Source organism: Notolabrus celidotus, chromosome 9 (genome assembly GCF_009762535.1).
Source record: "Notolabrus celidotus isolate fNotCel1 chromosome 9, fNotCel1.pri, whole genome shotgun sequence".
NCBI classification, from domain to species: domain Eukaryota; kingdom Metazoa; phylum Chordata; class Actinopteri; order Labriformes; family Labridae; genus Notolabrus; species Notolabrus celidotus.
In genome coordinates, this window is record NC_048280.1 from 9928 (window position 1) to 21900 (window position 11973).

General features: G+C 42.8%; 1 protein-coding gene across 4 annotated transcripts; it reads right to left on the reverse strand.

Annotated features, from left to right (window-relative positions):
- Positions 1–2903: 2903 nt before the first annotated feature.
- Positions 2904–9209, reverse strand: LOC117819157 (natterin-3-like). Of its 4 annotated transcripts, none has more exons than XM_034692397.1 (3): positions 9028–9209; positions 5462–5573; positions 2904–4042 (listed from the first exon to the last, which is right to left on the reverse strand). In XM_034692397.1, exons 2-3 carry the CDS (start codon positions 5571–5573, stop codon positions 2958–2960), a joined length of 1197 nt encoding a protein of 398 aa, XP_034548288.1. In that variant the 5' UTR covers positions 9028–9209; the 3' UTR covers positions 2904–2957. The 4 variants fall into 4 exon arrangements, with proteins under 4 accessions (XP_034548288.1, XP_034548289.1, XP_034548287.1 ...); XM_034692398.1 differs by lacking the exon at positions 9028–9209 and adding an exon at positions 6906–6953; XM_034692396.1 differs by lacking the exon at positions 9028–9209 and adding an exon at positions 6786–6896.
- Positions 9210–11973: the final 2764 nt, after the last annotated feature.

Consider the following 11973-nt stretch of genomic DNA (forward strand, 5'->3'; position numbering starts at 1 on the left):
GACGGGATATGATACTGTTGTAGTAAACTTTAAATAATTACATATTGATCCACAGTGTGTTAAATATAATATTCATGATATAAGGTTTATTTCTTACCATCCTCCTGCGGCCCTGTGTGTGTATCTCTAACCCCATGCCTTTAGTGAACCCCTCAGTCAGCAGAACTCTGTTTATGATCCTGGTTAAGAGTCTCCTCATGGTGACAAAGTCCAGCAGCTTCTTCAGACACAGAGTTAAAAACACACAGACCTTACTAAAGAGAGAGGCCTCTTTAATTCGGCTCATATATCAGACCGTTATCTGTTTTAATGATGTTGTATTTTATATATTTACTCCAACATGTCAGCACCAAAGGGTCAGCTCTCTGCTGTTAGTGTCAGTCTGATCTCTGAGGATCAGGCTGGTCTCAGAAAGGGATCCGGTCTAAGTACCTGGACCTGTATCTGTGTTTAAATCCGGATCATGATAAATCAGAATGTTTGTCTTTGATAGGAATAGATCTCCACCCGGTCAGAGAGGTGACAGCAGCTCTCACATGAATCAACGAGAGGAACAAGACAACAGGAAACAGTGTTCTCACTCTGTGGACCACAGCGCCCCCTAGCTGTCCGGCTGAGGAACAACTCAGAATCAGAAATACTTCATCAGTTATTCCAGTTTCTCTAATACACAGGATGTAAGAAAGTCAAAATATTCAGAGAAAAAAGCAATAAAATAACATATATGTAGGAATAAAATAGAAATAAAATAAAGATCAAATAAAATAATAATAATAAAAATAAAATGACCATAACAGCACTGGGCAGCTCGTTCAGTGGCAGACTTCTTCACCCACAGGTCTTTTCTTCCTGCAGTGGTCAGACTCTATAACCAACAACAATAACCTCACCAAAACGGACTCATGTGCAATAACTACCCCATCTATTTATTATTATTTATTAACATGCAATAATTATTCTTCCTTCTCTTCTTACATCTGCAATACTTTTTTTTCTACCCATCTTCTCGGTTCAGTACGTTGTTTTTAACCTGCTACAAGTCTGTGCATATTTTTCACTGCATCACTGGTTTTGTAAATATTTGTAAATTTACTTTTTAGTTGTGTATATACGTTCTTAAAATATGCTTATTTTACTTTCTTTAATTTTAACTGCTAATAACTTTTTAATAATTAGTATTTGTAGGCTCTTGTTTACTTTATAGATTCAATTAGGTTAATTTTTTTCTGCAGCATTATTGTGACATTAGGACTGATAATAATGAGTAATATAATAAGTAAAATAAAATGTTAAAATGGAGGAACACAGAGGTAAAAATACAGAACTAAGATCTATAATGTAAAAAAATAATTGTTTATTATTTCAGACACATTATTTGTTATTGAAAGTACACATCTATGCACTTCTGTAAATGCAAATGTCTGTGTGGTAGGGCTTTGTGTAATTCTGCCAGCCCTTTCAATTAACAGGTGAGGGGCATAATGCAATTTACAATTAAAATAATGTGCAATAAAACAGCACATTTACACTTCAACACTCTGGCACTTTACTTCCTGGTTTTGCCTTGAATATCATATTTTATATGCTTGTTTTTTGTAAAGTAATGTATAGTTTATGTTGTTTGTTGTCTGTAGCCTGGGTTTATGTGCATTTTATATTTTTTATACATAAAGGTGGAAATTAGCCTGTGGTTGCAATCTTGCACATTTACACACCCATGTTCATCAATGTGCAAATGAATGTATGTTAACTTTATTAAAGGGGACATATCACGCTTTTTTCATCAACATATATTGGTCTAAGAGGTCCCCAAAACATGTCTTTAAAGTTTATGCTCAAAAAAAACACTTTAAAATCAGATTCTGGTCTGCCTGAAAAGTCCTCTTTTTCAGTCCTCCTCAGAACAGTCTGTTTTCTCTCTGACCACGCCCCCTCAGGAAGTGGATGTGCCTCGGCTCTCCAGCACGTTGATCTAATGTTTACATCCTGGCTGAATATACACGGCTGCTCAGAGATCTCGTTACTTCAACCCTCTGAATCTGATCCTGACGGAGAGGCGCCTGCAGCAGGACCTTTCTGAACCATTGGTCACAGATTTAGTGTTTCTTGTTGTTTTATTTATCAGTATGTAGACGTGTGTCTTGGTACACAGCTACAGCTACAGCTACAGCTACAGCTACTTCTACAGCTACAGCTACAGCTACAGCTATGTGGCTATGCTAATTAGCGCTAACACTTATCCATGACAAATAAAAATCATCCACTAGATCTTCAAATCTGCAGACGTGGGGAGTCAAAGCGACCTTTGTGTTTATTAAGACAGCCTACAACTAGCATGCCTCCCTCCTAAGCTCCTTGTTAGCACACATTTGTGCAGGTAATGAAAACGGAGGAGGGGTTGAGTTGTATTTATACAGTCTATGGGCTGAACAAGCTCCGAGCTCTGACTCCGTGACAGACCGGATATTGTTGTTACGTAACAAAAACACTGAAGTCTGAAACGGCTGGTTTCAGCACACGTTTACAGAAAGGTGGAGAAATCAGAACAGGGGCAGAATGGATTTTTTTCATTCTCGGGGGGTTTGTAGACATGGACACAGATTTCAGGTAAAGAACCATTAAAAGTCAATTTGCATGATATGTCACCTTTAATACTAATGTTTATTTCTGCAGATTTAAGCGTTCATGATGAAGGTGTGTTGTGTCTGTTGTTTTATATATTTTATAATGATTATGGATGCAAATTGGTTAAAAAGTGGTTTATCATTAAACACTTTTTAGAGCTAATTAAAATATTATTTGAGTTAAAAATATGTGTAAAATAACTGATCTGAAAACATATTTTAAAGACCTGAAATATCTTCATTAAGAGAGACAAAGAGAAACTCCTTCAATGTTTTTATGTTTCTTTATTTCTGAACTCTCATGTTTGACTTTTGAGCTCTGAGTTTCATACATCAGTCTTGATTTGGGGGACAGGGTTCAGCGTCCGCCACCGGCTGACACCTCTCCACCACGGCGTTGATCTCGCCGACGTTCACGCCGTCGTAGGTTCCCGTGATGTACGTCCAGTGGGTGTCCCCGTTGTAGTTGGTCCTGCTCAGCCGGCCGGTGAAGGGGATGTCGGCGGTCATCTTCCTGCCGTCCATCCTCACGGAGCAGGAGTGGTTCGGCGGGACCAGCAGCTGCACGGAGACGGCGTGACTCATGGATTCCACCATGGTCGTCCCCTCGGAGAAGGTGACGGTCTGCTCCTTGGTGAAGTCCACCGTCCCCGGGCCCAGGATGGGAACTTTGGCCTTCATGGTGGAGACGGAGCCGTTGCGGGTCTCTCTGCCGATGTCCCAGGACTTCTCCACCGAGCTGGTCTTGTCCAGACTCACCGTCTTCTGCACACTGTTGCACTCGAGGTTGGTGACCTTGGCGAGCTTCAGGGCCTCTGGGGGGTGGTGGAAGAGCTCCATCTGGTCTATGGCGTACTCCACATGTGAGATGTGCTGGCTGTAGCTCTCTCTGTTGATGGCCAGGACCTGGTAGCTCTTGTACCAGTACTCATCCCCCTCGTAGGGCAGGAAGAAGGCCTCGTGCTGGGTCACCACTTTGCCGAGACCGTACTTGTTCTTGCCGACGTAGATGTCTGAGTTGGGGCAGGTTTTCACGGAGTACTGAGGGACCGACCCGTACGAATCTTCAACCCACTGCAGGAACTCAAAGTGGTCCACGTTGACCAGCATTTCAAACTTGGAGGACCTGTACTCTGTGTCGGCGTACGGGTACTGGCAGAACGCTCCTTTGCTGGGCGTGTAGAAGCCGGCCTCACAGTTGACCTTGCAGACGTAGTCGTTGCGTTCGGTGTAGCCGTTGAAGATGGCGACGGCACCGTTGGGGAGGGAGCCGTCCCAGGTGACCCACTTGAGGTTGGTGTATTCACCGAACATGGGGTCTGAGGGTGTTAGAGAGGCTGGGGGGTCTCGGACTTCAGGGGTCTTGGTGATTTCCCGAGAAGGGACGACTTCCTCCAGGGCGGGGTTGAGCCACGGCTCTACGAGACGAGAACATCAAGACAAACAGATTTAGTGTCAGAGATTAAGACTAAAGTCTCTAAAAGCAGTATGGGAGGTAGAGCCTTCAGTTATCAGACCCCTCTCCTTTGGAATCATCTACCAGTCAGGGTCCGGGAGGCAGACACCCTCTCTACTTTTAAGAGTAGGCTTCAAACTTTCCTTTTTGATAAAGCTTATAGTTAGAGCTGGATCAGGCTTAGACCAGGTCTTAGTTATGCTGCTATAGGCTTAGACTGACACACTGGGATCCTGTCTTTCCCTCTCTCTCCTCTCTCTGCCTGTCTCTCACTTTAACTCTTCCTGTCCCATTAAAGTTACTAACCATAGACCTTTCTGGAGTCCCTGAGCTCCCTTGTCTCGTAGGTTCCTCTAGATCTCTGCTGTAGATTCCTTTTTTGGGGTCTGTTATTCATCCTTTCTTTCTTTCTTTTGTTCTTTCTTTCTTTCTTTCTTTCTTTCCTTCTTTCTCTCCTTCTTTCTTTCTTTCTTTCTTTCTCTCCTTCTTTCTTCCTTTCTTTCCTTTTTTCTTTCTCTCTTTCTTTCATTCCTTCTTTCTTTCTTTCTTTCTTTCTTTCTTTCTTTCTTTCTTTCTTTCTCTCTTTCTTTCTTTCTTTCTTTCTTTCTTTCTTTCTTTCTTTCTTAACTTCTCTCTTTTCTTCTTTCTTTTCTTCCTTCTTTATCTCTTTATTCATTCCTTCTTTCTTTCTTTCTTTCTTTCTTTCTCTCTTTCTTTCATTCTTTCTTTTTGTCTTTATTTCTTTCTTTCTTTCTTTTTGTCTTTCTTTCTTTCTTTCTTTCTTACTTTCTTTCTTTCTTTCTTTCTTTCTTTCTTTCTTTCTTTCTTTCTTTCTTTCCTTCCTTCTTTCTTTCCTCCCTCCCTTCAATCCTTCCTTCCTGCCTTCCTTCCTTCACTTCTGTCACTTCCTTTGTCTTCCTTTTTCCTTTCTTTCTTTCCATGTCTCTTCATCCTTTATGTCTCCTTTTCTTATCCCGTCCTTTCCTTCTATCCTTTCCTTCCCCATTTCTTCTCCTCTTTTTCTTTCTTCTGGTCTCCCTCTCTTCTCTCTTTTCTTAGACCTTTCTGGAGTCCCTGAGCTCCCTTGTCTCGTAGGTTCCTCTGGATCTCTGCTGCTGTGGACGTGGTCCAGACTCCAGCTGCTACAACTACTACTATCCGTCTCCCCACTATCATCTCTCTCTCTCTCTTCATCTCCCTCTATCCCTCTCTCCAACACGGTCTCAGCAGATGTGTGTCTAACATGAGTCTGGTCCTGCTGGAGGTTTCTGCCTGTTAAAGGAAGTTTGTCCTTGCCACTGTAACTTGCTAAATGGTGGATTAAGATGAGATCAGACTGAGTCCTGTCTGGAAGATGGGACTGGATCTGATCTTGACTTACTGGGTGTTTCCTGCCCGTCCTGCAGCTGTGAGATGTAGAGCAGAGGGTCCGACTGCAGCGCCGGGCTGCAGAGCTGCAGCACCGTCAGGACGACAGCAACACACCACCTCATCTGGAAACACAGAGAGTCACAGACAGTAAGCATGGGAGGTACAGGTCCAAAACTCAACATACCTGCATGATGTTAAAGACTGGACTGATCGTCAGATGCTGTATGTAAACATGCAGTGAGAAAGTACCATAATATTCGTGCACGTGTGAATGCAATCAGCAGAAAATCACACCCTAACTTGATCTGGACCTTTTCCCGACAGCTTCTTTGTAACAATTCTGCAGAGAGTTTTGCAGATAAAAGACAGGAACATCCACCGATGATGAGGAGGAGTGATGAGGGTTAAATCGCTCAGGCACACAACTGGTGCAATATTCGTGCACGAAATGAAGCTGCTGCATGCATGTCTCTGCTCCCAGCATGTTTCCACTCATTCATTGATACTGTGAGAGTACGTCTCTGCACACGTTGCATTGATTAAACAGCAAAAACTGTAGTCTTAGTGAAGGACTCTGCTTTGTCATCCATCTTTAATATCTTATAAATGTTCCTTGTTTCCTTTTAATGCGACGCTGTGAGGGAGGTGTGTTTATAACGGTGTGTCCATGAGTTATCAGGAGTGTGAAAAGAGCTTTAGCCTCAAGATTGAGATAAGCTCCAGTGTGCTCTCAAAGGAATGCCGTGCATCTTTAATACTCATCATAAATGTTGTTTTGCTTCAGTTCCTGCAAGTTTTAACATTTTACACATGCAGTGATCAGAGATGTTTCAGCAGGAGGTTCATGTTTTAAAGGTGGTTGACTTCCAGAACACTTCTTTTAGTTTTGTGTGAGAGTTTGAAGTCAGGGTAACTTTCTCCTGCAAGATAACATTTGAACTAGATGTCACTTTGAATTAGTGCATTATCTGAAAAGCAAAGATACGAATTAAAGACTCATTGCTCAATCGTTTTAAATAGCCGGAGCCAAACACCTGTTACCTTATCTGAGGATTTGAGTCCAACATCCTGCAGGATCTTTATGTTGAAATAACTTCCAGAATGAAAAATGAAAAATCAGAAAATCTGAGAATAGAAACAGACTTCTGGGAGTCACATTAGATTATTTTTCTGGATAAAAAAGGAAATAAATGAATCACCAAGTGATTTCAGATTCATGCATCTCAGACTCTTACTCACTCTGATTTCTAATGAATCCATAAAGAGTCAGTGAATCGATGTTAATCAGAACATGAGCTCACACCTTCATTCAGAAATAAAGAAGCAGTTTTTACCTCGACAGGTTCCTCCTGCAGTGACGCCGCCTGCAGTCTGCACTCACCTTTAAAACCTCCTCTCAGGTATATGACCTGCAATAAACCTGAGAGAGAGAGAGAGCTGCAGCGACCGCTCACCTGCTGACCGGGTGTTTCTCTCACCTGCTGCTGAGCGCTGACTTCTCTCACCTGAAACTTCTGTGACTAACATTTAATGTTCTTGACTCTGGGCCTGACGATGTTACAGAGAGGTTTTTAAAATTGTTAAAGCAGATTTGAATGACATCAAATCCAAAGAGACAAACAAAGGAAACCCATGAAAAGATCTGGTTTTCATGACAGGCTGAGAGAGGTCAAAGGTACCTCAGAGAGGTCAAAGGTACCTCAGAGAGAGGTCAAAGGTACCTCAGAGAGAGGTCAAAGGTACCTGAGAGAGGTCAAAGGTACCTCAGAGAGGTCAAAGGTACCTCAGAGAGAGGTCAAAGGTACCTCAGAGAGGTCAAAGGTACCCTAAAACAGACATTAAGAGTAAAATGGGACAGATATATTAAAGGGTGCCTGAGACGGATACCAAAGGGTTTCTGGATACAGCTGCAAGGATATCTCACAACAAGCACTGAAGAGTACCCTGAAATAAAATGTAAACGCAAACGATCATGACACAAGAATGTGCTGAATCATAGCGTAAAGGGTACCTCGACCAGAAATTGACATTACAGACACTTAAGGGTGTCTCAAAACTGAGGCCAAGATCATCTTTAATCCAATCACTGAGGGTTCCTCAAAACTGAAATCAACAGATGTTACAGATACATCAGGTCAAATCTTCAGAGGTACCCTGAAACAGCCATTTAAGAAAACACTGGAACACACACTGACGGGTATCTTTCAACAGAAGTCAATGATACTTTACAACAGATGCTACAGGGTACCTTGAAACAGACATCACAGGGTACCTTGGAACAGATACTACAGGGTACCCTGCAACAGACATCACAGGGTACCTTGGAACAGATACTACAGGGTACCCTGCAACAGTAATCACAGGGTACCTTGGAACAGATACTACAGGGTACCTTAAAACCAACCTTAGATGGTACATTGACACAGATACAACAGGGTACCTTGCAACAGACATCACAGGGTACTTTGAAACATATACTACAGGGTACCTTACAACAGACATCACAGGGTACTTTGAAACATATACTACAGGGTACCTTGCAACAGACATCACAGGGTACTTTGAAACATATACTACAGGGTACCTTGAAACAAACCTAACAGGGTACATTGACACAGATGCTACAGGGTACCTTGAAACATACATCAAAGGGCACCTTGAAACAGACCTCACACGGTACCTTGAAACAGACCTCACAGGGTACCTTGAAACAGGTGTTACAGGGTACATTGAAACAGACCTCACAGGGTACCTCAAAACATATACTACAGGGTACCTTGAACCAGACCTCAAAGGGCACCTTGAAACAGACCTCACAGGGTACCTTGAAACAGGTGTTACAGGGTACATTGAAACATACTTCAAAGGGTACCTTGAAACAGATACTACAGGGTACCTTGAACCAGAACTCAAAGGGTAACTTGAACCAGATCTCAAAGGGTACCTTGAAACAGATACTACAGGGTACCTTGAACCATACCTCAAAGGGTACCTTGAAACAGACCTCACAGGGTACCTTGAAACAGATAGTACAGGGTACCTTGAAACAGATCTCACAGTGTACCTTGGAACAGATAGTACAGGGTACCTTGAAACAGACCTCACAGGGTACCTTGAAACTGATACTACAGGGTACCTTGAACCATACCTCAAAGGGTACCTTGAAACAGACCTCACAGGGTAGCTTGAAACAGATAGTAAAGGGTACCTTGAAACAGATCTCACAGTGTACCTTGGAACTGATACTACAGGGTACCTTGAAACAGACATCATAGGGTACCTTGAAAAATAACTTAATTATGCAAAACTGTTCACGTTTTTTGAACCAGACTGTAAACATGTTTATTTTAAAGACCGTCTCTTTGAATGGGTGTGTATGTGGTTTTTTGGTGTTTCTGCAGCCAGCCTCTAGTGGACGCTGGATGAACTGCAGTTAGCATTTCTGCATCGGCTTCATTTCTCAAGACCGGACGTTGCCGCTTAATGTCCTTGTATTGCAGCTTTGCACCATGTTGAATTTAGTTATTTTGTATTTCATCAAGTTTTATTGTTTGATATGAAATGACATCATCGTACCTGCTTGGTAATCCGTCTGATCTTGTCTTTCCTGTGACAGCAGCCGTCCTCCTGCCAGACCAGAATCAGGTACTTGACTGGGGTCAGGGTCACCGTGTTGTGTGCACACACTCTTGTCCTTGACTTGAGGAGATCTACCTGCAGCCTTGGAGGAGTGTAAAACCACTCTTCCTGCTGATAATGAAAACAGGATTGTTTATTGATCCCTCCCCCCCGCTCCTCCTCCTCCCTTGGACGGACTCTTTGATGAGTCTGTTAAAAGTGCTTCATAAATAAATCTGCCTGGATTTAACGTCATGCATCTGCAGGCCCAGGAGAAGATGGCATGATGTCCAAAGTGCCGTCTCCATTGATGCTGAGATACTGTACGTCCAGATAAGCTCAGGCTGGGAACAGAGCGATTAGATCAGCTGGAATACTGGGTCATTGATTAGGACGGGCGTCGTTACGTAACGTCGCCGGCTGCCAAGATTAAAGCGGGAGGGGGAGCGGCTCAACGCAGACATTGTTCTGAACGCACAGCGCTATCATTGAGAATCGCTGATGTGGTGGCCATCTGTGTGTGCGTCCTTGAGACTGAACGTTATTATCAATTTATTTATTTAGGTCTGAAAGAGGACGACTGTGTGTGTGTGTGTGTGTGTGTGTGTGTGTGTGTGTGTGTGTGTGTGTGTGTGTGTAAAGGTCATCTACAGAGAGGACTGCACTGTCACTGCCTTCAGCTGCCTCCCTGAGTGTGAATGCATTTACAGAGCTTTAGAATACAGAGTTTAATTCAGACGTATACGCAGCGCTGTGATTCAGTCTGAATGTTGTTAATAACAGAGATCCAGTTTGAGCTTCTGGAGCAATGACTTCAGTAAATGAATGATGGCAAAGACAAACTCTGAGACGAGATGCACATCCATCTATACACAAATACACTGCCTTTAAATATGCCATGGTTTAAGGGAGACGTTCTTAAAGAGACAGCGTCTGAACTCCTTCAGGAAAGTTGTTGCAGCTTTTTAAGATGTGAAACTTTCAAATAAGGTCAGTATGAAAGTGTGTTTTAAGAAGCATCTCTAACATCGGCCTTCCACTACATCTGTGTCTGGTCTCGTCCATCAACACCCACTGGTTGTGTTTTCAGAACGCAGCACGGAGCAGGACCTCCGGACAGCTGGAGTCATGTGACCGAGGTTTCCCCTTCTGTAATCCCTGAATCAAGGATTCTCCTCCTCCTCCTCTCCTCCTCCATGTTGTCTTTCTGGTCCTCTGAAAACTAGTTATACCTAAAATCTCTAAAAGTAGTGTGGGAGGCAGAACCTTCAGTTATCAGGCCCCTCTCCTTTGGAATCATCTACCAGTCAGGGTCCGGGAGGCAGACACCCTCTCTACTTTTAAGAGTAGGCTTCAAACTTTCCTTTTTGATAAAGCTTATAGTTAGAGCTGGATCAGGCTTGGACCAGCTTTTGTCATGCTGCTATAGGCCTAGACTGCCGGGGGAACTGGCACACTGACACACTGGGATCCTAGCTCACCTTCTTCCCCCCAACCCCCTCATCACTTACTTTAACTCTGCCTGTCCCATTAAAGTTACTAACCATAGACCTTTCTGGAGTCCCTGAGCTCCATTGTCTCGTAGATTCCTCTGAGCTGCCGTTGACGTCCTCCTGCTGTGGACGGTCTGGACTCCAGCGGCAACAGCTTCTACGACTCGTCTCATCACTATCACCTCTCTCTCTTACTCCCCTCTATCTGTCTTTCCAGACCCAACTCAGTCGAGGCATGATGGCTGTCTAACATGAGTCTGGTCCTGTTGGAGGTTTCTGCCTGTTAAAAGGAAGTTTTTCCTCACCGCTGTAACTAGCTAAATACTGCGATGTGCAATGCTCATGGTGGATTAAGGTGGGGTCAGACTGAGTCTTACCCTGTCTTGGTGTTGGGTCTCTGTTCATAATTTGACATAGAGTGGTCTAGACCTCCTATGTTTGTAAAAGCGTCTTGAGATAACGTTTGTTGTGATTTGGCGCGATACAAATAAAGATTGATTGATTGAAAACCTCTGACCTGTTGACTCCAGGCCTGGCTCCACTCATCATGACTTTGGTTTGTTGTTGTAGTTAAGTGAAATACGATCTGGTGATAACACAGAGTCTTTTATTCTGAAAATTAACCGGATGTTTTCATTTGGTTTTGGTGAAACCTGACTTCCTGTCCCGCTCCATCTGCTCTGTTGAGATTGATGCGTCGTGCTCCGGCATCCCGGAACAATAGAAGTCTTGTGGATCTATGATCCGGAGGACTCAGACCTGTCGGACTGGACTCTGCAACGGAGTGGATCCAGTGGAAGTTAACACATTGACTAGAATAGAAACTGATCAGATCTGGGGCTGTGAAGCTCTAAAGAGACCTTAGTCCCTTCTAAATGAAAGGATACATAAATATGAGTATAAATTAGTGTTTATAATTTACAGGGGATGTGATTTTTAATTGCTGTCATACATAGTTTTCAGATTGGATTGTCTTAAAATCAAAGTTTTGTCCCTTCCAGCACACCGTACTTTAGCTGCTGCAGTGTCTTCTTGCTTCCTGCTGCTGCTGCTGAGATGTAGAATATCACCTCTGAGTGTTTGAACGTCACATTTCACTTTAAATCTCCCAGATGACTCAAATTAAAGTCTTATGCACAAACTAACTTTACTTAAAGTTCGATAACCACAAACTCAAACCTCCTTATTTGAAGAAACGATCTTTAACTTAACTTAAGTTTGCTGAATTTACACATGCATGAACAGTTAGCATGCAACAAGTAATATCAGGTTTCAGTGGTAATGTTTTGGTAGTTTATAAAATGTTAGAAGTCTTCCAGCTCTGAGATGCTCATGAATAATTTAGACTTTTCTTAAGAACAGAGCTGAGTCTGAGTTAATGACTGAAATCATAGATGATAAAAAATCTGTG